Source organism: Eucalyptus grandis, chromosome 6, assembly GCF_016545825.1.
Source record: "Eucalyptus grandis isolate ANBG69807.140 chromosome 6, ASM1654582v1, whole genome shotgun sequence".
Lineage (NCBI taxonomy): Eukaryota > Viridiplantae > Streptophyta > Magnoliopsida > Myrtales > Myrtaceae > Eucalyptus > Eucalyptus grandis.
The window spans coordinates 6,859,613-6,881,591 of NC_052617.1; the positions used below are offsets into that span (position 1 = coordinate 6,859,613).

At 40.8% G+C, this 21,979-nt stretch overlaps 7 protein-coding genes and 1 long non-coding RNA gene across 8 annotated transcripts; 4 read left to right on the forward strand and 4 right to left on the reverse strand.

Moving 5' to 3' along the window:
* Nucleotides 1-1,581, reverse strand: LOC104448129. Its single transcript, XM_039315627.1, has 4 exons — nt 1,267-1,581; nt 1,049-1,160; nt 576-649; nt 1-495 (listed from the first exon to the last, which is right to left on the reverse strand). Exons 2-4 carry the CDS (start codon nt 1,131-1,133, stop codon nt 103-105), a joined length of 552 nt encoding a protein of 183 aa, XP_039171561.1. The 5' UTR covers nt 1,134-1,160; nt 1,267-1,581; the 3' UTR covers nt 1-102.
* A 1,302-nt stretch (nt 1,582-2,883) lies between these two features.
* Nucleotides 2,884-3,739, reverse strand: LOC120294855 (snakin-2-like). The gene is made up of 3 exons (XM_039315634.1): nt 3,589-3,739; nt 3,429-3,471; nt 2,884-3,252 (listed from the first exon to the last, which is right to left on the reverse strand). Exons 1-3 carry the CDS (start codon nt 3,667-3,669, stop codon nt 3,131-3,133), a joined length of 246 nt encoding a protein of 81 aa, XP_039171568.1. The 5' UTR covers nt 3,670-3,739; the 3' UTR covers nt 2,884-3,130.
* A 3,739-nt stretch (nt 3,740-7,478) lies between these two features.
* On the forward strand, nt 7,479-8,360 carry LOC104448127 (snakin-2). The gene is made up of 3 exons (XM_010061901.3): nt 7,479-7,692; nt 7,817-7,865; nt 7,965-8,360. The coding sequence occupies exons 1-3, from the start codon at nt 7,615-7,617 to the stop codon at nt 8,144-8,146; spliced, it is 309 nt and encodes a 102-aa protein (XP_010060203.1). The 5' UTR covers nt 7,479-7,614; the 3' UTR covers nt 8,147-8,360.
* Nucleotides 8,361-8,790: 430 nt separating this feature from the next.
* LOC120294859 lies at nt 8,791-9,691 on the reverse strand. Its single transcript, XR_005552205.1, has 2 exons — nt 9,310-9,691; nt 8,791-9,208 (listed from the first exon to the last, which is right to left on the reverse strand). It is a non-coding gene; the product is annotated as an uncharacterized LOC120294859 (long non-coding RNA).
* A 1,303-nt stretch (nt 9,692-10,994) lies between these two features.
* On the reverse strand, nt 10,995-11,835 carry LOC120294854 (snakin-2-like). The gene is made up of 3 exons (XM_039315633.1): nt 11,674-11,835; nt 11,527-11,569; nt 10,995-11,395 (listed from the first exon to the last, which is right to left on the reverse strand). The coding sequence occupies exons 1-3, from the start codon at nt 11,752-11,754 to the stop codon at nt 11,214-11,216; spliced, it is 306 nt and encodes a 101-aa protein (XP_039171567.1). The 5' UTR covers nt 11,755-11,835; the 3' UTR covers nt 10,995-11,213.
* Nucleotides 11,836-15,199: 3,364 nt separating this feature from the next.
* On the forward strand, nt 15,200-16,025 carry LOC104448132. Its single transcript, XM_010061906.2, has 3 exons — nt 15,200-15,378; nt 15,494-15,541; nt 15,636-16,025. The coding sequence occupies exons 1-3, from the start codon at nt 15,301-15,303 to the stop codon at nt 15,783-15,785; spliced, it is 276 nt and encodes a 91-aa protein (XP_010060208.2). The 5' UTR covers nt 15,200-15,300; the 3' UTR covers nt 15,786-16,025.
* Nucleotides 16,026-17,360: 1,335 nt separating this feature from the next.
* On the forward strand, nt 17,361-17,922 carry LOC120294270 (snakin-2-like). The gene is made up of 3 exons (XM_039314272.1): nt 17,361-17,438; nt 17,597-17,648; nt 17,741-17,922. The coding sequence occupies exons 1-3, from the start codon at nt 17,361-17,363 to the stop codon at nt 17,920-17,922; spliced, it is 312 nt and encodes a 103-aa protein (XP_039170206.1).
* A 2,648-nt stretch (nt 17,923-20,570) lies between these two features.
* LOC104448135 (snakin-2) lies at nt 20,571-21,277 on the forward strand. Its single transcript, XM_039315631.1, has 3 exons — nt 20,571-20,741; nt 20,865-20,913; nt 21,059-21,277. Exons 1-3 carry the CDS (start codon nt 20,664-20,666, stop codon nt 21,238-21,240), a joined length of 309 nt encoding a protein of 102 aa, XP_039171565.1. The 5' UTR covers nt 20,571-20,663; the 3' UTR covers nt 21,241-21,277.
* The last annotated feature ends 702 nt before the right edge of the window (nt 21,278-21,979 follow it).

Sequence of the window (21,979 nt, forward strand, 5' to 3'; positions counted from 1 at the left end):
AGCTTGATTGACTCACACCGTTTTCACAAATCAATAATTAAGATTAATTGAGGCATCAAAAGAAGCACTTATAAGATATAATATCCGCGCCTGTCATTTGTGTCATGTATTATATATACTATGAACGCTTTTATATCCTTCCAAAATCATACCATCGAGCTTACTGTGATTAATTTGGACAGGTAAATATTGTCCATCACCAAGAAGGCTTAAAATGATATACCTGCAATGGTAATAGATGGTTTCCGAGCTCGGAACTTGGGGGATGATGGATACAACATTAGAAAGGAAGCATGAGTAAATATCCGATCCAATACTCCTTCTCAAGCAGTCCATCGCCATATGATACTCAAGCCTCAATTTTTTCATTTCTTCCTCCAGCAAACGTGTACCCTCCTCCTGCACCTTCTTGGCATCTTTACAAGACTTCCCAACGTTCCCATTACTACTTCTGAGTCCTTTCCTTGTTTTTCTGGTTTCCGCAAACTTATTTTCCTGCGAATCATTGAGAATTTGCAACTCATAATATTGTCCAGAAAAGCACTAACAAAGATTTGACATTCAAAAACACTAACCTCAAGTTCAGAGTATTTCTGTGGAATAATATCAGGGCACCCTCTAAAATCAGCCAACTCATCATCTGCTTGCTCTGTATAGACAAGATAGTTTTAGCAATAATACTTAAGAAAGACATACCTCAAAACCATTCAGACCCGAAGCACATAACTAGGTTTACTATACTTCTACAAGGCAATGGAAATACTTATAATGGATCACTAACAGATACTCTTTGATTGTGAAGACTATCTAAAAGCAAGAGGTATTTCCCCTTCCTAATCTCACAGCTAATAAGTTAATTGCTCTTAAACACTGGAAGTTCTAGATTACAAACTAAAATTTAAACACTTAAATCTCTCAATCAGCTCAATTGTGGTTCCCAAAATTATGAAAGAGCCAATGTAATTAAATGAAAAGAAGAAAAATCCGAAATTGGGGGGAATTATATGAACTTATATCAGAGAGAGATTAGAGAGAGAAAGCGACCAACCTAACTTCAATTTGTAATAAAGAGCCTCCCTTTCCTTCGACCCTAAAGCGAAATCCAACTTCGTGGTCTCAAGAAAGTGTACCATGTCTTGCACCTTCAAAGCTCCGTTTGTCTGTCCAACGATTTCGCACCACTAATCAGAAAACCCCCGAATCCACCCCCAGCATCAAAACCCTAAATAATAAAAATCGACATTTTCCCTGTGGGTTCGTCCGTACCTGAGAGATTCAGTCCTTGAGAAAACGAACGTCGGAGTTCCAACGCCTGTGTTGCATCTTGATGCGATCCTCCAGGAGCTTCCTCTCTCGGACGAGGGTCATGAGCTGTGCCTGTTGATTCCCGAGCAGCTCCACGAAAGCGTTGAAGACCTTCTGCCACTTCCGGCGGTCCGAAGAGACTTCAGAAGCGTCTTTCCTCGTCGGCATTGCAAATCATAGAAGGAGAAGCAGAGAGAGAGAGGAGAGGAGAGAAGACAGAGAGCCAAAGTTTCGATCTTTGAGAACAGTGAGCAGAGAGAGAGAGAAGGGTCGTTTCAAAACTACAGTCGCACCAACGGTCGAAACCAGAGACAAGGGGGGTATATAGTGGGCCGACATGAGTTTGGGCCAAAGTTCAAATGGGCTTTGTAGATCAATCTATTGCGTAGATTCACCATATTCCACTACCTACGAGGGCCCAGGGTCCGACCGAAAAAAAAAAAGATTAAAGGGGAAAATTGTTCAAAAAATTATAAATATATTGTACTTTACCTTTCAATTTTAATAATTAAATTCAAAATATTTTTATTTTTCACTAATTGAATCCATACAATTAATTTTAGCCGAAAATTACTAATGTGGACGTTGGCGGTACTCTATAGATGCTCGATGTTGAAGGGCAATTTTAATTTTTAATTTATTTTTTTCTTCATCCTTTGCCACGATTTGGTTGGCCTCACCTAGATGAGAGTCACTCTCATTTTCCATACACGAGGCGTGACTAGGTGAGATTCACTGATGGCTCCTCTCACTAGGTATGGTGGGGCCGTCCTCGCCTAGGCCAGAGCAGCCTTGCTCAGGCTCACCCTCGCTAGCCGAGCATCACTTGTGGTAGGCAAGGTCAACTTGCTTGGCCAAAAGGAAGAGGAAAGATAAGAAAAAAAAAAAAAAAAGAAAAGAAAAAAAAACTAAAAAAATTAAATTATTATTAAAAATTATCAATGTCGGCATTGATCATATCACATAAAACAATCCATGTCCACATCAACAAATTCTGATTAAGATTGGTTGGGTAAATTCGATTAACAAGATATGAAAAGACTTCGACTCAATCAATAAAATTAAAAAAATTATTACTTAATTGACAAAAATACAATAAATTGAGAATTTTTGAAAAATTTCCTGAAAATTCAGTGGTACCATAGTAAATGTATACATCTTTGTGATCTTTAACAATTGACTATGGAGTAGAGACGAACAAACTTACTTTAATCATTCTATATTGAGACGCTCACGAGAAACGATTTATTAGTACAAGTAGGGATGAAAACCAATCCATCACTATCTTCCTTTTCTTCTTTTATCGGGTAATTTCATTTTGACACGATTCATATTACCCCTTTCGCTATTCTGTAGACCCACCAGGAGTTGCCCGTGGTTTTAGCTTTTGGGGCTCTAATAATTACTTGCTATCGTCTTATCGGGTTGTTGCATATGTTGCGTCACTATCCAAGACGAGTGCCCGAGCAATTTCTTCCAAGCGCTTGGGGTAAGGGCAATGTATCCTTCCCCGTTTCATACGACTGATTGGGAAAGCCAACTAACTGAGAGAGAAATTGACTAAAAATTTAAAATAAAGATTTCAAATTACAAGACTATATTGGGAAAATGTTCATGTATACAACACTTCATTACTGAAACCTTCAACTTATTTGCGATGCATTTTCATAAACACCGTACAGAACTCTCTCAATAGAAACGACGACGCACATAGCAAGAACCTAGGGAGGCAAATGGTACGTATAGGAATTTAGGAAAGGTTTAGTCTCATGGGCACTTAAGTCGGCCGCCGTGTGTGGTCATGGTGGCGTAGCAAGGACAGACATCACGGTTGCCGGAAGTACCCGGAGGGACACAGTTGCACCGCGCAGCATGTTCCGCATGCCCTGTGGCAGAGCCGCTGCCTCGACGCCAGCTGGCACCGGGCGGCGCAGGCCGCATCGCAGTCTGCAAAGAGTTCGCACCACACGGGCATGAATCACTAATTCAATCCAACAAGACCTGTCCGAACTTTTTCACAGTCGCGTTGATCGGATAATTACCACGTACAGATAATTATTCATTCCGCATGACATGAAAGAAGGCGGGAAAATCACAGAGAGATGAGTTAATTAAATGCTCACCGATTTTGCCTGAAGTAGGGCTCGCGGCGGCCTTTGTGCTCTCCTGCAACAGTAGGAACACATGCATATGCAGAATGTCAATCACAAAAGCTGTCGAAAACAGAGTCAATATAGACAACTAGAGAATAGAGTCGAAACGTTGCAAACCATCTGCACGTACCGTCTGATCGGCGGCTTCGGCGAGATTGACGAGGAGGAGGCAAAGGAGGATAGAGGTGATCGAGACCTTGGAGATGGCCATGGCTGCTTATATTTGCAGTAAAGCTAGGTTTTGTGAGGAAATGAGAGATAAGGGTGGTCATATATATAGCGAGAGGGAAAGCGGAAAAGCTAAGGATGTGTTTGGGGATACGATACGACGTTTTAAAGCATGTGGCGAGCAAGCTAATCTGGAGGCGAGGACGGGGACATTCCCTGCATGTACCTTGAATTGATGCATAGGATGACGGGTCGGATGTCTTTGGTGGAGCCATCAGAAAGGCCTGATAAATCTGGAATCATGTGGACTAAGGTTTTTACCATGTTCGAATGTTGCTAATCGAGGATGACTTTATCTAGTGTGCTCCATCTGGCCCGGCCGATGGTTTTGTGATCTCTAAGACTTGATTGCTATGGTTTGTTATGATCACCACAGTTAAAAGAGTAGTACGATTTTAAAGAATCCCCGTCGATCTATTTAAGTTGAACTAGAGTAGAAAATAAATGGCTCGAAAAGATTTCAATACGGAATCTTTAACTTCTAATTTAAAATGCAATTCTATGAGATTGATCAATCTTTACCGAACTGAATCTTTAAATGATTAGATGAAGACAAGATTCGGTGTTCAAATGCTTTGATGTTTATACTTGGTGTTATTTGTGGTTTGAAGTTTGCTCCGATCCGGTATGGAATTGGCACGAGGTTGAGTTCTAATTTTGCGGATGCAAAGGAGGATTGGAGAACAAGCCTCGATGACCTGAGGATGAGAACCAACCACTCGTGGGGTGCTTAGACGCTTCAAGACACCAGCCGGGCGTACAGGCTAGTTTGCATTTCTAAGCTTAGTAAATGGACTTTCGCATGTGGCTATCACCCGATCGCCAAGGTTTAACATCCTAGAAACATATGTCGCTGGCCGAATTATTCTTGACTGTGGAATAATCCTTGTGGTGCTTGGTAAGCTGATAACACCAAATTAGCCTTTCTTCCATAGTTATTCTTAACAATAGTATGATGAATCCCATTTTTACATTGGATCATACAACGTCCAATTTAGCTTGGGTATCTACTTTCTTGAACAAAATATAGAGGAAATACTTTGGTAATAATAACTGGTTTAGTTTAACCTCTTTAGGAGAGTGATATTAGCTTTTGATTCATTTGTGCATAAGAGGTAATCGGTTTAGATTTGCGATTCTAGGGTTACTAGTACAAATGCCCTAACACTACTCCCACAAATTAATTATATCATGTATTCTGTATTCTGATGCCAAGAACTAAGATTGGAGTGCGAGAGAATTCGGTCCATAAACCCATGTCTAGAACGATGTGCCGAGTGTTGTTTTATTAGCTGTCAAAGTTTCACGTTCTCGTAAAAATTTCGCCATCTTTATCTCAAACCTCTAAAGGTTCTCAACCTCCGTTGGGCCTTCGCTTGACCGCCCAATTCAGTCACGTGTCCGTCCTACGTCGGAATCGGCACGACTTGCAAAATATCATTAAGTTAATGTAACTTGGTAGTGGGAACACTCGGTCGAGGGCCTCGAGAAAAGACAACGAAGGAGGGCAGTGCCCTTTTTTGAACGGTGGTGGACCGATCCAGCTTGAGCCCTGGGCAATAATTGATCCAGCAGAAGATTCAAAGCCCTTTCTTTGACTTAGCGACCAAGGATTCCTGCTGCGAAACCCTACTCTAAAGTTGGTGAGTCTGATAAGGATAAGGTTGGGAGCAACTGGACAGCACCTCGATAATTTGAATGGTGACTCCCAGCTGGATTTGATATTATATGTCTTATGTTATGATGTGCCCCGGATTTAACCCGACTCACTTTTGTGATATGTACATATGAATGCACTTTAAAGACTGTTTGGTAACACACCGAATAATGCATGATTTCATTTTTTTTTTATTTTTCAGAACAAAAAAAAAAAGAAATCTATTTAGTGATTTTTTGTTTTTGGAAATAGATTTGGAGTATAATTAAAAAATTAAAAAAATTACTTTTATTCTCGAAAACAATTTAACATTTCTTCTTCTTATTCTTCTAATCTTCTTGTTGCCGGCCTCCGGCTAGGTCGAGCATCGTTGGGGGCTGACAATGCTTTGATGAAGTTGCCGGCCATGATCAAGGCTAATGATTGGCTAAAGGAAGAAGAAGAAGAAGGAAAGGAAAATAGAAATAAAAAGAAGAGAAAAAGAAAAGAAAAATATAATGAAACTATCAAAAAATTAAAAGAAATTTTAAATCACAAAAGAATTTGAGGGTCATATTAAATGTATTTCTATTTCAAGAAGAGAAATTTTATACACTCGCAAAACACCTTTCAATGCTTAGAAACTTGTTTAAGAAATATAATTAGAAAAAAAATCATTTCTGAGCAAAAATTATTTTATAGAAACATAATGATTACCAAATGCACCCTAATTATACTATGCAACAAGTAACAAATTATGGATTTTTTTCCATTGGGAAGTTCATGAATCCTTTAAACTATATCCACAAGAAAATTATGACCATTGAGATGCAAACATGATCGGAGACTTGATGTGACCCATATCGGATATTTGCCGTGCAGTACTAGCATTTATAAAATATTTGATGCGAAATGGGGAAATGGTAAGATGATAAGGTTGTTTTGAAAATGATATGACAACCTCTAAATGGGTATTCACGTAAGTAAGTATGATTGAAGATCCAATAAATAATTTTTACATAAGTTAGTAATTTACTTTGTGCTTCTCCAATCATTTGCGTGAGATAAAGTCATGGGGAGGGTACTAAGTTAGGTTGACAAATCGATACAAAACATTATTAATTGATTTTTATATGATAAGTGATGGGAACAAGCACTTAATAAAGAATTTCTCTAATCATTCTGTAAATGACTCATAAAAAAAAAATCATTCGCCTTTTCCTTTCGGAGCTATCCTTGCGTTGATAAAAAGATATTTCAAGCCTTTATCAAATACTTTAATTTTTCAAGTGAAAAATTGCACATCCAACTTTAAAAACTAAAGGCTTTAAACTTTCATGAAAGACCACGGTACACCTAATTATATGCACAAATATGAATTAAATATCTTAAAATTAAGTGTTTAATGTTTGGACTACCCATCAATATCTTGGATCTTTTTTATCCACCAGATGATATTGATGGATTATTTCGTGTGTTTAGTATTTACCCACCTAATTTGGACTTCCTCAACACAAATAAGTTGTTCGATGAAAAAAAAGAAAAAAGAAAAAAGAGATTTTTTTGGACAAAGTTGTTTTGGTTTTGATTGGCTCATCCAGGGACGCATGACTCTCCTACTTGCAAGGTGATGATGGGTGGGGTCTCGAGATTATTTTGAGTCAAAGTACAAGAAACCTGTCGCATTCACATTAAAATCGATCCATTCAACCACTCAGCTCGATCCCATATGATCCATTGGTGGCTTTCGGGAGCTTTTCTGGTTTGACTTGTGCTGGAAAACGAAAGCGGAACAGCTGTGCATGCCGAGTTTCCCAGCTAGCAGATGATGATGCTCTCTGCTCTCATTTGATGCAGGTTTGATCTAAGGCTCGGAGCCCCGATGCCATTTCCTTTGCCCGATATCGATCGAAAGTACAAAACCATGCAACTTTTACGTGCCAAACCAACCTCCCCTTCGAACATAACGTCACCATTCCATCAGCTCAGGATTAAAAAAACACAAAAGAGAAAGCCAAACAGCCCACGCAGGCATGGAGCTGTGCTGATGACCACCTTGCGCGCTTCTTCGAAAGTCCAGCCGGCCACAAATAATTCACTCTGGCTACTTACTACCAACCCTAGATGGCCATCCTAATGAGACGTCTGCGAGACGAACTTCGCTTGCTAGGATAAGCCTATATATACAGCCCACCCTCTACCTTCCCGCTTCATTGCGTCAAACATCATCCGACCTAAGTCATTAGGACTACATCATTGACATTCAATTCTAATTCCAAACAGGTCTCGACCATGGCTGTCTACAAGCTTTTAATTGCTTCCGTTTTAATCTCAGTCCTTCTTCTTCAACTCGCCGAAGCTAACCAGATGGTACCAACTCCTTCTGCTTTCGATTATTTGTGTATTCTGCTCTCTTTGATTTTCTTCTCTGCTGTATCGCACTACCTAATGTGCATTCTAATTAACCAAAACGTCCCTTTTGTGTCCTTGACAGACGCAGGGAGTTGGAAATGCAGGGGACAATTCGAAGCCTCCAAAAATGGGTAAAAGACTATACATATATAAAGAGTCACTTCCCTTTTTGGCTCGTGAATTTTTAATAATCATCCTAGTAACGTGAGGTCTTCGTCTTCGTTGTATAGACTGTGGTGGAGCGTGTGCTGCCAGGTGTCAGCTGTCATCAAGGCCTCGCCTTTGCCAGAGGGCTTGCGGGACGTGCTGCGCCCGTTGCAACTGCGTCCCTCCAGGCACCTCCGGCAACCTCGATGTCTGTCCGTGCTATGCCAACATGACCACCCGCGACAACAAGCGCAAGTGCCCATGAGACGCTCGGTGGGCTTTCTTTTCTTTTCGATGGTTGGACAACGATCGCTCAAGCTTGTGCAATTGCTGCTAATTATTGGAAGGACGTTGTTGTTATTGTTAACTTTCATGGAGCTCGTCAATAAGTGGTTTTTGCAAATGCAAATTCACAATGTGTTTATCTGTTGTATCTATCATGAATAAATTCTTTTTTATTTTTCTTTCTTTCCATTACATTTATTACTCTTTCATCGGTCCAACATGAATTCTATCTACGTTGACAGTTCATATTCATTTTTAACATATTCTAGAGTCACAAAATAATTTATCCTGATTGATAACTAATGGTTGGATCGGTAAAAATCAAAGTTTGAGGCTTGAATTTTACTCGATTTGATAAATTTGTTCTTTGCCGGTCCTGCAAGCAATTGCTAAAATATGAAAACTAATTTTCCACTTGGTCTGCAGCAAATGCAAAAACCCAAAAACCGAGTGGCGAGGAGAGGAACTAAGCCCAATCACGCATTTATGGTCATAACCATGTACATAAGACCAATTTCACTAAAAGACAAAGTAGAGCCCAAAACCCACAACAAAAATAAGCGCCGGAAATGATTAGCTTGATTGACCCGTATCATTTCACAAATCAATGATTGAGATTAATTGTGACATCAAAAGAAACATTATAGGATATAATATCCACACCCATCATTTGTGTCATGTATTATATACTATGAACATTTTTATTTGCTTTCCAATTATACCATCGAGCTTACTGTGATTAATTTGAACAGGTAAATATCGTCCATCACCAAGAAGGCTTAAAATGATATACCCGCAATGGTAATGGATGGTTTCCGAGCTCAGAACTTGGGGGATGATGGATACAACATTAGAAAGGAAGCATGAGTAAATATCCTGTCCAATACTCCTTCTCAAGCAGTCCATTGCCATATGATACTCAAGCCTCAATTTTTTCATTTCTTCCTCCAGCAAATGTGTACGCGCCTCCTGCACTTCCTTGGCATCTTTACCAGACTTCCTATTACTACTTCTGAGCCCTCTCCTCGTTTTTCTGGTTTTTCTGGTTTCCAGAGTTATTTTCTTGCGAATCATTAAGAATTTGCAACTCACAATGATGTCTAGAAAAGCACTAACAAAAATTTGACATTCAAAAACACTAACCTCAAGTTCAGAGCATTTCTGTGGAATAATACCAGGGCACCCTCCAGAATCAGCCAACTCATCATCTGCTTGCTCTGTATAGACAAGACAGTTTTAGCAATGATACTTAAGAGAGACATACCTCAAAACCATACAGACCCGAAGCACGTAACTGGGTTTACTATACTTCCACAAGGCAATGGAAATACTTATAATGGATCACTAACAGATACTCTTTGATTGTGAAGACTATCTAAAAGCAAGAGGAATTTCCCCTTCCCAATCTCACAGCTAATAGGTTAATTCCTCTCAACACAGGAAGTTGTAGATTACAAGCTAAAATTTAACCACTTAAATCTCTCAATCGGCTCAATTATGGTTCCCAAAATTATGAAAGAACCAATGTAATTAAATGAAAAGAAGAAAAACCGAAATTGGGGGAATTATATGAACTTATAACAGAGAGAGATTAGAGAGAAAGCGACCAGCCTAACTTCAATTTGTACAAAAGAGCCTCCCTTTCCTTTCAACCCTAAAGCGAAATCCAACTTCGTGGACTCAAGAAAGTGCGCCATGTCCTGCACCTTAAAAGGTCCGTTCATCTGTCCAACGATTTCGCACAACTAATCAGAAAACCCCAAACCCATCCCCAACATCAAATCCCTAAATAATAAAAATCGACTTTTTCCCTCTGGGTTCGTCCGTACTTGAGAGATTCGGTCTTTGAGAAAACGAAGGAGTTCCAACGCCTGTGTTGCATCTTGATACGATCCTCCAGGAGCTTCCTCTCTCTGACGAGAGTCATGAGCTGTGCCTGTTGATTACCGAGCATATCCACGAGGGCGTTGAAGACCTTCCGCCACTTCCGGCGGTCCGAAGAGACTTCAGAAGCGTCTTTCCTCGTCGGTATTGCGAATCATAGAAGGAGAAGGAGAAGCAGAGAGAGAGAGAAGAGAGAAGACAGAGAGCCAAAGTTTCGAACTTGAGAACAGAGAACAGTGAGCAGAGAGAGAAGCATCGTTTCAAAACTACAGTCGCACCAACGGTCAAATACCAGAGAGAGAGAGGGGGGTTGGGGGGTATATAGTGGGCCGACACGAGTTTGGGCCCAAATTCAAATGGGCTTTGTAGATCAATCTATTGCGGAGATTCACCATATTCCACCACCTTAGGAAGGTTCGGTGGTACAATAGTAATTGTACGCATCTTTGTGATCTTTAACAAATGACTTAGGATTTGCGTTATTGACAAACAAATTTACTTTAATCATTCTAAATTAAGACGACCACGAGAAACCATGTTCATGTAGGGAAGAAAAAATCCATCAATAGCTTTTTTTTTTTTTTTTTTTTTTTATTGGGGTAATTTTATATCAACACAATTTATTTTGTCCATTTTCACTATTTTATAAATATATTAGGAGTTGCCTGTTATCCGGGCCTTTTCGGCTCTTAGGATTACTTCTTGCTCTCATCATAATATCGGGTCATTAAGCATGTAGTGTCAGAGTGGACAAGGAGTGCCCTTGCAATTTCTTCCAAGTGCTAGGGGTAAGAGTAATTTGTCCTTCCTCGTTTCATTCGATTGATTGGGAAAGCCAACTAACTGAGAGAGAAATTGACTAAATATCCAAAAAAAATAGAAAAGGGGTCTTCAAATTACAAGACTATATCGGGAAAATATTCATGTATACAAGACTTTATTACAGAAACCCTCGACCTATTTGCGATATATTTTTCATACATACTGTAAAAAACTCTTTCAATCGAAACGACGACGTACATAACAATGTCCCCAAGGGCCCCCAAGCATTATATGACCCAGTTCTCTAAAATTCGCAGACAACTACGTGTATTACGAGAACGCAAAGAGGCAAACGGTATATAGGTATTTAGAAAAGGTTCGGTCTCATGGGCACTTGGGTCTCATGGGCACTTGAGTCGGCCGCCGTGTGTGGTCATGGTGGCGTAGCAAGGACAGACGTCGCGGTTGCCGGAAGTGCCCGGAGGGACGCAGCTGCACCGTGCGCAGCACGTCCCGCATGCCCTGTGGCAGAGCCGCTGCCTTGACGCCAGCTGGCACCGGGCGGCGCAGGCAGCATCGCAGTCTGCAAAGAGTTCGCACCACACGGGCATGAATCAGTAATTCAATCCAACAAAACCTGTCCAAACTTTTTCACAATATGCACCCGCATGACATGAATGAAGGGAGAAAAATCACGGATAGAGATAGAGTTACCGATTTTGGCTGAAGTAGAGCTCGCGGCCGCCTTTGTGCTCTCCTGCAACAGTAGGAATACAAGCATAAGTAGAAGGTCGATCACAAAATTAGTCCAGAGCAGAGTTTGATAATAGCGTTGAAATGTTGCAAACTGTTTCGACGTACCACCTGATGGGCAGCTTCGGTGAGATTGAGTAGGAGAAGGCAAAGGAGGATAGAGGCAATCGAAACCTTGGAGATGGTCATAGCTGATTGAGAATTCGAGCTAAAGCTTGTCTCTCTGTGCTTATAGTTGCAGTAAAGCTCGGTTTTGAGAGGAAATGAGAGATAAGGGTGGTCATATATAGCGAGAGGAGGGCGGAAAAAGCTAAGGCTACGATACGACGTTAAAGTTTGTGGCGAGCGAGCTAATCTGGAGGTGAGAACCGGGACATTCCCCGCATGTACCTTGAATTGATGCATAGGATGACGCGTCGGATGTCTTTGGTGGAGCCAGCAAAAAGGCCTTGGAAATCTGGAATCATGTGGAATAAGAGTTTTACTATGTTCGAAGGTTGCTAATCGTGGATGACTTTATCTAGTGTGCTCAATCTGGCCCGGCCGACGGTTTTTGTGATCAGGGAAAGCCTGATTGCTAGGGTTTGTTATGACAACCATAGTTTAGAGTAGTGTGATTTTATAGAATCCTTGTTGACCTATTTAAACTAAATTAGAGAGGAAAATAAATGGCTCGAAATGATTAGGATACAGAATCTTAACTTCTAATTTAAAATGTAATTTTAAGAGATTAATCGATATTAACTGAACCAAATCTTTAGATGATTAGATGCAGACAAGATTCGGGGTTCAAATGCTTTGTTGTTTATACTTGGTGTTATGTGTGGTTTGAAGTTTGCTTTGATCTGGTTTGGAATCGCTACAAGGTTGAGGTTTAATTTTGATGACGCAATGGAGGATCCGAGAACAAACCCCAGTGACCTGAGGATGAGAAACCACCACTCTTGAGGTGCCCAGACGCTACAAGACACTAGCCGGGCGTATAGGCTATTATGCATTTCCAGGCTTAGTAGGTGAACTTTCGCGTGTAGCTATTGCCTGATCGCCAAGGTTCAACATCTTGGAGGCATATGTCATGAGTCCATAGATTTTTGGCAGTGGAATAGTCCTTACGGTACCTGGTAAGTCGAGGATACCAGATTGGCCTTCTTTCTATTGTTGTTTTAGGAATCATATTGTAGATTGCATCCTCACAACGTATCGTACAAAATCTAGTTTAATTCGGACATCCAGTCCCTCAAGCGAGACATACAAAATATCGACAGTTGGTTTCGATTTATTATGGCTTCATTAGTTTGTGCATGGAAGGTCAACTCCGTTTTTAGAGATCCTCTAAAATGGTATTCATTCTACTTCAAGACTCTTAACACAAATTTCCTGACGCTAGTCTCACAAATCACTTGTATCATCCTTTTTGCATCACTCCCTCTTTACTTTGATACCACAAAACTCCACTTACAAAAATATCGGAGTATGGGAGAATTTGGTCCGCAACACACATCTAATCCTGCTCATCAACCTTCAACGGCCTTACACTCGAGACGTACCGCCTAAATATTCCGAAACGATTCGATTCTAGAATGAGGTGCCGAGTGCACTTTTATTAGCTGTCAAAATTCACGTTCTCATAAAAATCTTCGCCATCTTTATCTCAAACCCTAAAAGGTTCTAAACCTCCGTTTGGCGTTCGCTTGACCTCAATTAATCACGTGTCCGTCCTAGGTCGGAGTCGGCACGACTTGCAAAATATCATTAAGCTAATGCAACTTGGTGGTGGGAACCCTCGGCCGACGGCCTCGAGAAAGACAACGAAGGAGGGTCAGTTCTCTTTGAATAGTGGTGGACCGATCCAGCTGCAGTTTCGGGCAATAATTGATCCAGCAAAGATCAAAGCCCTTTCTTTCTTTGACTTAGCGATTAAGGATTCCTGCTGCGAAGCCCTACTTCAGAGTTGGTGAGTCGGATGAGGACGAGGTTAGGATGAGATGGTCGGAGCAACTGGACAGCACCTCGATAATTCGCACGGTGACTCCCAGCTGGATGTGTTATTATATGTCCTATCATATGATGTGTCCTCGTGAATTTAACCTGGCTCGATTGATGATATGTACATGACTTCACTTTCATTACACTGTGTTACTATAACAAGTTATGGACTTTTCCCTTCATTGAACCTGGGAAGTTCATGAAACCTTAGGACTTATCCACAAGTCAATTGTAACCGTTGAGACATAGCTATGAATTGTATTGAAAAAAAAAATCTAATATCAGATACATCAATAATTAATAATCGTCATAGACCCATATCAGATTTTTGCTGCTCAGTACCAGCATTTATAAATATTTGACTCGAAATGGAGAAATAGTTAGATGATAAGATCGTTTTGAAAATGATATGACAACCACTAAATGGGTGTTCAGGTAAGTAAGTATGATTGAATACCAACTAAATAATTTGTTTCATTAGTTAGTAAATTACTTTGTGCATCTCCAATTATTTGCGTGAGATAAAGTCATGGGAAGGGTACTAAGTTTGGTTGACAAATTGATATGAAACATTATTAATTGATTTTTATATGATATGTGATGGGACACAACCACTTAATAAAGAGTTTCTATCATCTTTTGTAAACCACTGATAAAAAAATCATCCCCTTTTCCTTTCAGAGTTATCCTTGCGTTGATATACACAAGATATTTCAAGCTTTCATCAGAATTTTTTAATTTTTTTTCAAGTGAACGATTGCACATCAAGCTTTAAAAACTAGGGATTTAAACTTTCATAAAAAAACCATGGCGCATCCAATTATATACACGAATATAAATTCAATTTTTTGAAATTGAACGTTTAATTTTTGGACTACCCATATATCTTGGATCATTTCTTATCCATCCGATGATATTGATGAATTATTTCATGTATTTAGTATTTACCCACCTAATATGGCCTTCCTCAACACAAATAAATTGTTTAATAACAAACAAAAAAAAAGAGATTTTTTTTGGACAAAGTTGTCTTGTCTTTGATTAGTTCATCCAAGGATGCATGGCTCTCCTACTTGCAAGGTGATGATGGCTGGGGTCTCAAGATATTATTTTGAGTCAAAGTACAAGAAACCTGTCGCATTCACATTAAACATCGATCCATTCAACCACTCAGGTCGATCCGATATGATCCATTGGTGGCTTTCGGGAGCCATCTGGTTTGGCGTTCGCCGGAAAAAGAAAAGAGGAACAGCTGTGCACGCCGAGTTTCCCAGCTGGCAGATGATGATGCTTTTCTGTCCCTGCTCTCATCTGGAGCAGGTTCGATCTAAGGCTCAGAACCCGGATGCCTTTTCCTTTGCCCAATATCGATCAAAAGTACAGATCCATGCAACTTTACGTGCCGACTCCATCTCAACTTCGAACATAATATTCCTATTTCATCAGCTCGGGACTAAAAAAACACAGAAGAAAAGCCAAACAGCCCACGCATGCATGGAGCTGTGCTGATGAGTGGTGACCACCTTACGCGCTTCGAAAGTCGGCCGCATATAATTCACTCGGGCTACTTACTACCAACCCTAGATGGCCATCTAAATGAGACGTCCACGGGACAAACTTTGCTTGCTAGGTTGAGTCTATAAATAGCCACCGTCTACAGTCCCATTTCATTGCATCAAACATCATCCGACTAAAGTCACTAGGACTGCACCATTGATATTCAATTCTAACTCCGGAAAAGTCTCAACCATGGCGGTCCACAGGCTTTTAATTGCTTCCGTCTTAATCTCCGTTCTTCTTTTTCAACTTGCCGAAGCTGACCAAATGGTACCAATTCATTCTGCTTTTGATTATTCATATATTTTGCTCATTTTCTTCTCCTGTATCACACTACCCAAGTCCATTCAAACTAACCAAAACGATCATTTTGTGTCCTTGATAGACGCAGGAATTGCAAATGCAGGAGACAACTCAAACCTTCCAAAAATGGGTACAAAACTTTATATAAAGAGTCATATCTCTTTTTCGCTCGTGAATTTTTAATAATCATCTAGTAACGCGAGGTCTTCATCGTCATTGTGTAGACTGTGGCGGAGCGTGTGCTGCCAGGTGTCAGCTCTCGTCGAGGCCTCGCCTTTGCCAGAGGGCTTGCGGGACATGTTGCGCCCGCTGCAATTGTGTCCCTCCGGGCACCTCTGGCAACCTTGATGTCTGTCCATGCTACGCCAACATGACCACCCGCGACAACAAGCACAAGTGCCCATGAGATGCTCGACCGGCTTCGTTTCTTTCCGATGGTTGCACACCAATCACTCAAGCTTGTGCAATTGCTGCCAATTATTGTAGTAACGTTGTTTTTGTTGTTGTGCTTTTATGGAGCTCGTCAAGAAGTGGTTTGCAAATGCAAATTCACAATGTATTCAGCAATTTATCTGTTGTATCTAACGTAAATAAAGTTTTTCCATTTTTCTTTCTTTCTACTGCACTTATTACGCTTTCGTCGGACCACTATAAGTTCCACCTAAGTTAACGGTTTATATTCATTTTTAACATATTCTAGAATCACCAAATAATTTATTCTGTTCAATAATTGATGGTAGGATCGGTAAAAATCAAAGTTTGAGGTCTGAATTTTACTCGAATAGATAAAATTAGGCCTTCGCCGGTGCTGCAAGCAATTGCTGAAACAGGAAAACTGATTGTCCACTTGGTCCATCACAAATGCACAACCCCAAAAACCAAGTGGCCCGGAAGGAACCAAGCCCAATCACATATATGGTCTTAACCATGTATATAAGCCCAAATTCACTAAAAGACAAAGTAACGCCAGAGGTTCACAGCTGACAGATAGAAACGGTTAGCTTAATTGACTTGCTAAATCTCTATAGTTAATAATGCTATCATTGTCATAAATCAATGATTGAGATTCACTAAGGCATCAAAAGAAGCACTTGCAGCCCATCCTGTTGTGGGCGAGTTGGTTTTGGTGTACGTTGCCCCCCCCACCACCCTCGCTGGGCAGGGTTCAATTCCCTAGCTTGTTTCGTTGCGCAACTTAAGTGGGACGCCGTGGGAGGTAGGTCCTTATGCTAGTGCCCCCATGGTTTACGCTGAGCGCTGTCGGCTATGAAGCGCCTCCACGGTCACCAAAAAAGAAAAAAAAAGCACTTGCAGGATATGGTATCCGCGCCCATCATTTATTTCATGTGTTATGTATTATGAACGTTCTTATTTGCTTTCCACATAATATCATTTCGCTTATGAAGATTAATTTGAATAGGTAAAAGATTGTCCTATGCCGGGAAGGCTTAAAATGATATTCCAGCAGTGGCAATAGATGGATTCCGAGCTTGGAACTTGGGGACAAAGGACACAACATTAGCAAGGAAGCATGAGTTAATCTCTTTCTCAAGCAGCCCATCACCATATGATGCTGTGCCCAAAGTACCCATCTCTTTGATGATAAGTGCTTCGCTGAAATGATTCTGTGATTTTGCACCCATCTCACCATTGACTTCATTTTACAGATTGGACCTTAATCATGATTTTCCAGCCCATGATTCGATGAATGGTGACCATTAGGATCGATTCATCAGTCTCTTTGAGTGCAAATATGTTTATCTTCTGCTTAATTGTTAAGCATAAGTAATCTCCCTACGCAGCATCCACCTACTCATCACTATCCACTTTCCACGTATTGGGTAAAATTCAAGAAGTAACCTTACTCTCTCCCTCTCTTCTTATGTGTTCAATCTATAAATAGAACTCGTTTCTTGAATTCCAACCACGCCACATTCAACTCGAAGCTAATGGCGTTGTCGAAGCTGTGTACAACGTTGTTACTCTTCTCTATTCTTTTGATCCACCAAGCTGAATCTGATTATATGGTAAAACATGCTGTAAAATCAATTTTTTTTTTTTTTGCTTTGATTGCTACTTTTCAGCCATCTTTGAAGATCCGTTCTCATAGAATGTACTTCTATTGAGCTTCCGTCAATGCCCTAATCGAATTCTCCTTTTGTTAATCGAATTCTCCTTTTGTTAGGTGATTCAGTTGAACACAGCTGAGGAACCAGCTCCTCCGCCTCCGCATATAGGTATGAACACAATCACATTTTCATTCGGCCTTGAAACTAGAACTCCGGAGTACCTGTTTATTTTAGGCTTAGTTTCTCGTGCACATTTCAAGATTGTGATGGAGCTTGCGATGCTCGGTGCCAGCTGTCGTCGCGGCCGCACCTGTGCAAGAGGGCATGCGGGACTTGCTGCGCTCGCTGCGACTGCGTGCCGCCTGGAACTTCCGGCAACTACGACGCCTGCCCTTGCTATGCCAACATGACTACCCACGGAGGCAGGCACAAATGCCCCTAGAAGGGTTTCATTTTCCACTTAGCTTCACCTGCGAAAAATGTTTCTATTCAGTTAATGTATTGCCGAGTTTGTGATGTCCAATCCATAAATAAACTTTCGGAGTAATGGTTATTAATATTGATGGATCATGGGATTGGCCCCGTAATCTTGTAATTTTAGCCTTCCTCACTTGAGTACCATGTTTGGTGGCTTTGAGTTTTCTTAAACAATAAAATTTTACATGTCTACAAAACTTTATGGAGTAGGTTGGTCTGGATATGCTCTAGCATTGGATCCAATCATGAAGTTGAGCACCAAATCGCTCCAGCTTGTTGTTGAATCAAATCGTTATTATCTAAGCATGCTATACTTAATCAAATTCTATCGCGTTTTACAATATATAGGCGTCATAATGCAATTTTTTTTTTCTTTTTTGGTTGCAATTGATTATGTTTGCTTTTCTATAAGGTAGGAGGGTGGAGAGAGATGACCAGTATTAGCAACCTTTTTTGAGCATTCATCAAGAAATGTTCGATTTGAGTTATAATGACCCCATATTATCTTGTAGCCGCTCACTAAAATATTGGTAGTTGGGAAGTCTTTCTTTGTGATCATGAAGTATGTTGCTGTTAAATAAGACAATACAAACTATGTAGATGATTAGTTGCAATGTAAATTGAACTTGTGATCTTGTCCTCCTATAATTGATTTATGTCGGTTGTTCCACAATAATTCTAACTTCTAACCCATATTTTGTCCTACAAACTCCATGAGAGCTAAATGAAGTGCTAGGACTACTTGAGCCCGATCCACGCCGCGACGCATCTAAGGATTGTCAACCGACACCGTCCGATGGGGCAACTGAGACATCCGTTTATAATGGCCTAACTCAAGCTAAGCATGCCCGCACCAGATCCGGACCTCTAAAATCCAGCGTAGTTTGGTGTGAAACTGCATGGGGTGCGAACTAGACAAGTTGCAAAGCAAAGACGAAAGGTGGAAGCGGAAAAAAGCAAGGTCCGACGGTGTTGTTTATTGAGGACGTTCATGCGTATGGGGATAGAGACCTTTCATCCGTCCAACGTGGCTGACATGTCAGATTTCTTGATCTTCTCTCCTCTTCGAGAAAATATTAGGAGGCTTTGCTAGCCTAAAGTTTTTGGCATACCGTGAGAATAATGATTTATTGTGAGTCACAAATTCTTAAAGAAGTGGGTCTTACAATAATTTATAATTATTTGTGATTTGATTTTTTATAATCAATAATAGACTGTTATTCTTAAAGTACATTAAAAATTTTCACGCAATCATTTCTCAATATTAGATATAGAGTTCTGAGGTCACTATGTCAAAATCTCAATCCATTCATCGGGCGACATGTGTCGCTCGAACCCACTGCGCTAGAACCCCTCTCCTCTCTCACCGTCTTGCCTCTCTCTTCCCTATCTTTCTTCTCTTCTTTTGTCCTTTCTTGCCTTCTTTTTCCCTTTCGTTAGGGACGACAACAGACATTTGTCCCCTTTCACCACCACCACTACCTCGCCATTGTTTAAGTCCACCACCTTGTCGCGATTTTAGTCCTCCATTGTTGAACACAAGCTCCACCAGCAAACTTGGGCCTCAGATTTCTGATCAAAGGTCGAGTGAGCCCTAGATTTGTGATCTAGAGCTCAGCTAGACCTCAAATCTAAGTTGATTCAAGGTTGACTAAAGTCGGCTTAGGCAACGAACCAGGCGTGTCGACGGGGTGTGGGGTCTCGACCTTTTGGCTGACGTGGGATGAGTTGGACATGAGGTGGAGGTGTTGGAGGTTAGAGAAGGAGCACGCGAAGATGGAGGCATGCGAGAAGGAGCATTCATCGAGAAATGTTCAATATTTGAACTACCCATCTGTATCTTGAGTCATTTCTTATCCACCCAATGACAGTGACGGAATTTTTAGTGTGTTTAGTATTTACCCACCTAATATGAACTTTCTCAACACAAATAAATTGTTCGATAACAAAAAAGAAGTTTTTCGGACGAAGTTGTTTTGGTTTGATTAGTTTATCCAGCCAGGGATGCAAGACTCTCATAGTTGCAAGGTGATGGTGGCTGGGGTAGTAAAGGAATATTTTGAGTCAAAGTACAAGAAGCCTGTCGCATTCACATTGGACATCGATCCATTCAACCACTTAGCTCGATCCGATATGATACATTGGCGGCTTTCGCGAGTTTTCTGGTTTGGCGTTTGCTGGAAAACTAAAAGAGGAACAGCTGTGCATGTCGAGTTTCCCAGCTGGCAGTGGGAGATGATGATGCTCTCTGCTCTCATCTGGTGCAGGTTCGAATCTGAGGCTCAGAGCCCCGATGCTTTTTCCTTCGCCCAATATCGATCGAAAGTACGCAAAACCATGCAACTTTATGTGCCAAACTAAACTCACCTTCGAACAAAATGTCGCCATTTTATCAGCTCAGGACTTAAAAAAACACACAAGAGAAAGCCAAACAGCCCACGCATGCATGCAGCTGTGCAGATGACCACCTTACGCGCTTCTTCGAAAGTCCGGTCGGCCGCAAATAATTCACTCGGGCTACTTGCTACCAACCCTAGATGGTCATCTTAATGAGAGGTCTGCGAGACGAACTTTACTTGCTTAGGATAAGCCTATATATATAGCCCGCCCTCTGCCCTCCCCCTTCATTGTATCAAACATCATCCGACCAAAGTCATTAGGACTGCATCATTGACATTCAATTATAACTCCGAAAAAGTCTTGACCATGGCGATCCACAGGCTTTTAATTGCTTCCGTCTTAATCTCCGTCCTTCTTCTTCAACTTGCCGAAGCTGACCAGATGGTACCAACTCGTTCTGCTTTCGGTTATTCGTATATTCTGCTCGTTTGATTTTCTTCTCTCCTGTATCACACTACCTCACGTCCATTCAAACTAACCAAAACGATCCTTTTGTGTTCTTGACAGACGCAGGGAGTTGGAAATGCAGGAGACAACTCGAAGCTTCTGAAAATGGGTACAGAACTATATATGAAGAGTCATTTCTCTTTTTCGCTCGTAAATTTTTAATAATCATTATATATGAAGAGTCATTTCTCTTTTTCGCTCGTAAATTTTTAATAATCATCTAGTAACGCGAGGTCTTCATCTTCGTTGTATAGACTGCAGTGGAGCGTGTGCCGCCAGGTGTCAACTGTCGTCGAGGCCTCGCCTTTGCCAGAGGGCTTGTGGGACGTGCTGCTCCCGCTGCAACTGTGTTCCTTCGGGCACCTTCGGCAACCTCGACGTCTGTCCGTGCTACGCCAACATGACCACGCGCGACAACAAGCACAAGTGCCCATGAGATGGTCAGGAAGTGGTTTGCAAATACAAATTCACATGGTCGGACGCCAATCACTCAAGCTTGTGCAATTGCTGCTAATTATTGTCGGGACGTTGTTTTTGCTGTTGTACTTTCATGGAGCTGGTCAGGAAGTGGTTTGCAAATGCAAATTCACAATGCATTCAGCAATTTATCTATTGTATCTATCGTGAATAAAGTTTTTCCATTTAATTTTTGTTTCATTGCGCTTATTACTCTTTTGGCGGACCAATATAAATTGCACCTAAATTGACGGTTCATATTCATTTTTAACATATTCTAGAGTTACCAAATAATAAATCCTGATTGATAACTGATGGTTGGATCGGTAAAAATCAAAGTTTGAGGCCTGAATTTTACTCGAATTGATAAAATTAGACCTTTACCGGTGCTGCAAGCTTACTGAGACATTGAAACTGATTGTCCACTTTGTCTATCGCAAATGCAGAACCCCAAAAACCAAGTGGCCGGGAGAGGAACCAAGCCCAATCATGTGGTCTTAACCATGTATGTAAGCCCAAATTCACTTAAAGACAAAATAAAGCTCATAAGTTCACAGCCGATAAATAGAAAGGGTTAGCTTAATTGACTTGACAAATCTCAATTGTTAATAATTCTATTATCTTCATAAATCAATGATTGAGATTCACTGATGCATCAAAAGAATAACTTACAAGATATAATATCTGCGCCTGTCATCTATGTCATGTATTATATATTA

Bases quoted from the DNA above. Each gene is read 5' to 3' on its own strand.
- LOC104448129 (XM_039315627.1), bottom strand. From the start codon at position 1,133: ATGGTACACTTTCTTGAGACCACGAAGTTGGATTTCGCTTTAGGGTCG. The intron at 650-1,048 runs GTTGGTCGCTTT...TTGTCTATACAG, and splicing joins TTATTACAAATTGAAGTTAG to AGCAAGCAGATGATGAGTTG. The intron at 496-575 runs GTTAGTGTTTTT...AATGATTCGCAG, and splicing joins AGAAATACTCTGAACTTGAG to GAAAATAAGTTTGCGGAAAC.
- LOC120294855 (XM_039315634.1), bottom strand. From the start codon at position 3,669: ATGGCCATCTCCAAGGTCTCGATCACCTCTATCCTCCTTTGCCTCCTC. The intron at 3,472-3,588 runs GTACGTGCAGAT...CTACTGTTGCAG, and splicing joins CCGAAGCCGCCGATCAGACG to GAGAGCACAAAGGCCGCCGC. The intron at 3,253-3,428 runs GTGAGCATTTAA...AACTCTTTGCAG, and splicing joins CCCTACTTCAGGCAAAATCG to ACTGCGATGCGGCCTGCGCC.
- LOC104448127 (XM_010061901.3), top strand. From the start codon at position 7,615: ATGGCTGTCTACAAGCTTTTAATTGCTTCCGTTTTAATCTCAGTCCTT. The intron at 7,693-7,816 runs GTACCAACTCCT...TGTCCTTGACAG, and splicing joins TCGCCGAAGCTAACCAGATG to ACGCAGGGAGTTGGAAATGC. The intron at 7,866-7,964 runs GTAAAAGACTAT...TTCGTTGTATAG, and splicing joins TTCGAAGCCTCCAAAAATGG to ACTGTGGTGGAGCGTGTGCT.
- LOC120294854 (XM_039315633.1), bottom strand. From the start codon at position 11,754: ATGACCATCTCCAAGGTTTCGATTGCCTCTATCCTCCTTTGCCTTCTC. The intron at 11,570-11,673 runs GTACGTCGAAAC...CTACTGTTGCAG, and splicing joins CCGAAGCTGCCCATCAGGTG to GAGAGCACAAAGGCGGCCGC. The intron at 11,396-11,526 runs GTAACTCTATCT...AACTCTTTGCAG, and splicing joins CTCTACTTCAGCCAAAATCG to ACTGCGATGCTGCCTGCGCC.
- LOC104448132 (XM_010061906.2), top strand. From the start codon at position 15,301: ATGGCGGTCCACAGGCTTTTAATTGCTTCCGTCTTAATCTCCGTTCTT. The intron at 15,379-15,493 runs GTACCAATTCAT...TGTCCTTGATAG, and splicing joins TTGCCGAAGCTGACCAAATG to ACGCAGGAATTGCAAATGCA. The intron at 15,542-15,635 runs GTACAAAACTTT...GTCATTGTGTAG, and splicing joins CTCAAACCTTCCAAAAATGG to ACTGTGGCGGAGCGTGTGCT.
- LOC120294270 (XM_039314272.1), top strand. From the start codon at position 17,361: ATGGCGTTGTCGAAGCTGTGTACAACGTTGTTACTCTTCTCTATTCTT. The intron at 17,439-17,596 runs GTAAAACATGCT...TCCTTTTGTTAG, and splicing joins AAGCTGAATCTGATTATATG to GTGATTCAGTTGAACACAGC. The intron at 17,649-17,740 runs GTATGAACACAA...GCACATTTCAAG, and splicing joins TCCTCCGCCTCCGCATATAG to ATTGTGATGGAGCTTGCGAT.
- LOC104448135 (XM_039315631.1), top strand. From the start codon at position 20,664: ATGGCGATCCACAGGCTTTTAATTGCTTCCGTCTTAATCTCCGTCCTT. The intron at 20,742-20,864 runs GTACCAACTCGT...TGTTCTTGACAG, and splicing joins TTGCCGAAGCTGACCAGATG to ACGCAGGGAGTTGGAAATGC. The intron at 20,914-21,058 runs GTACAGAACTAT...TTCGTTGTATAG, and splicing joins CTCGAAGCTTCTGAAAATGG to ACTGCAGTGGAGCGTGTGCC.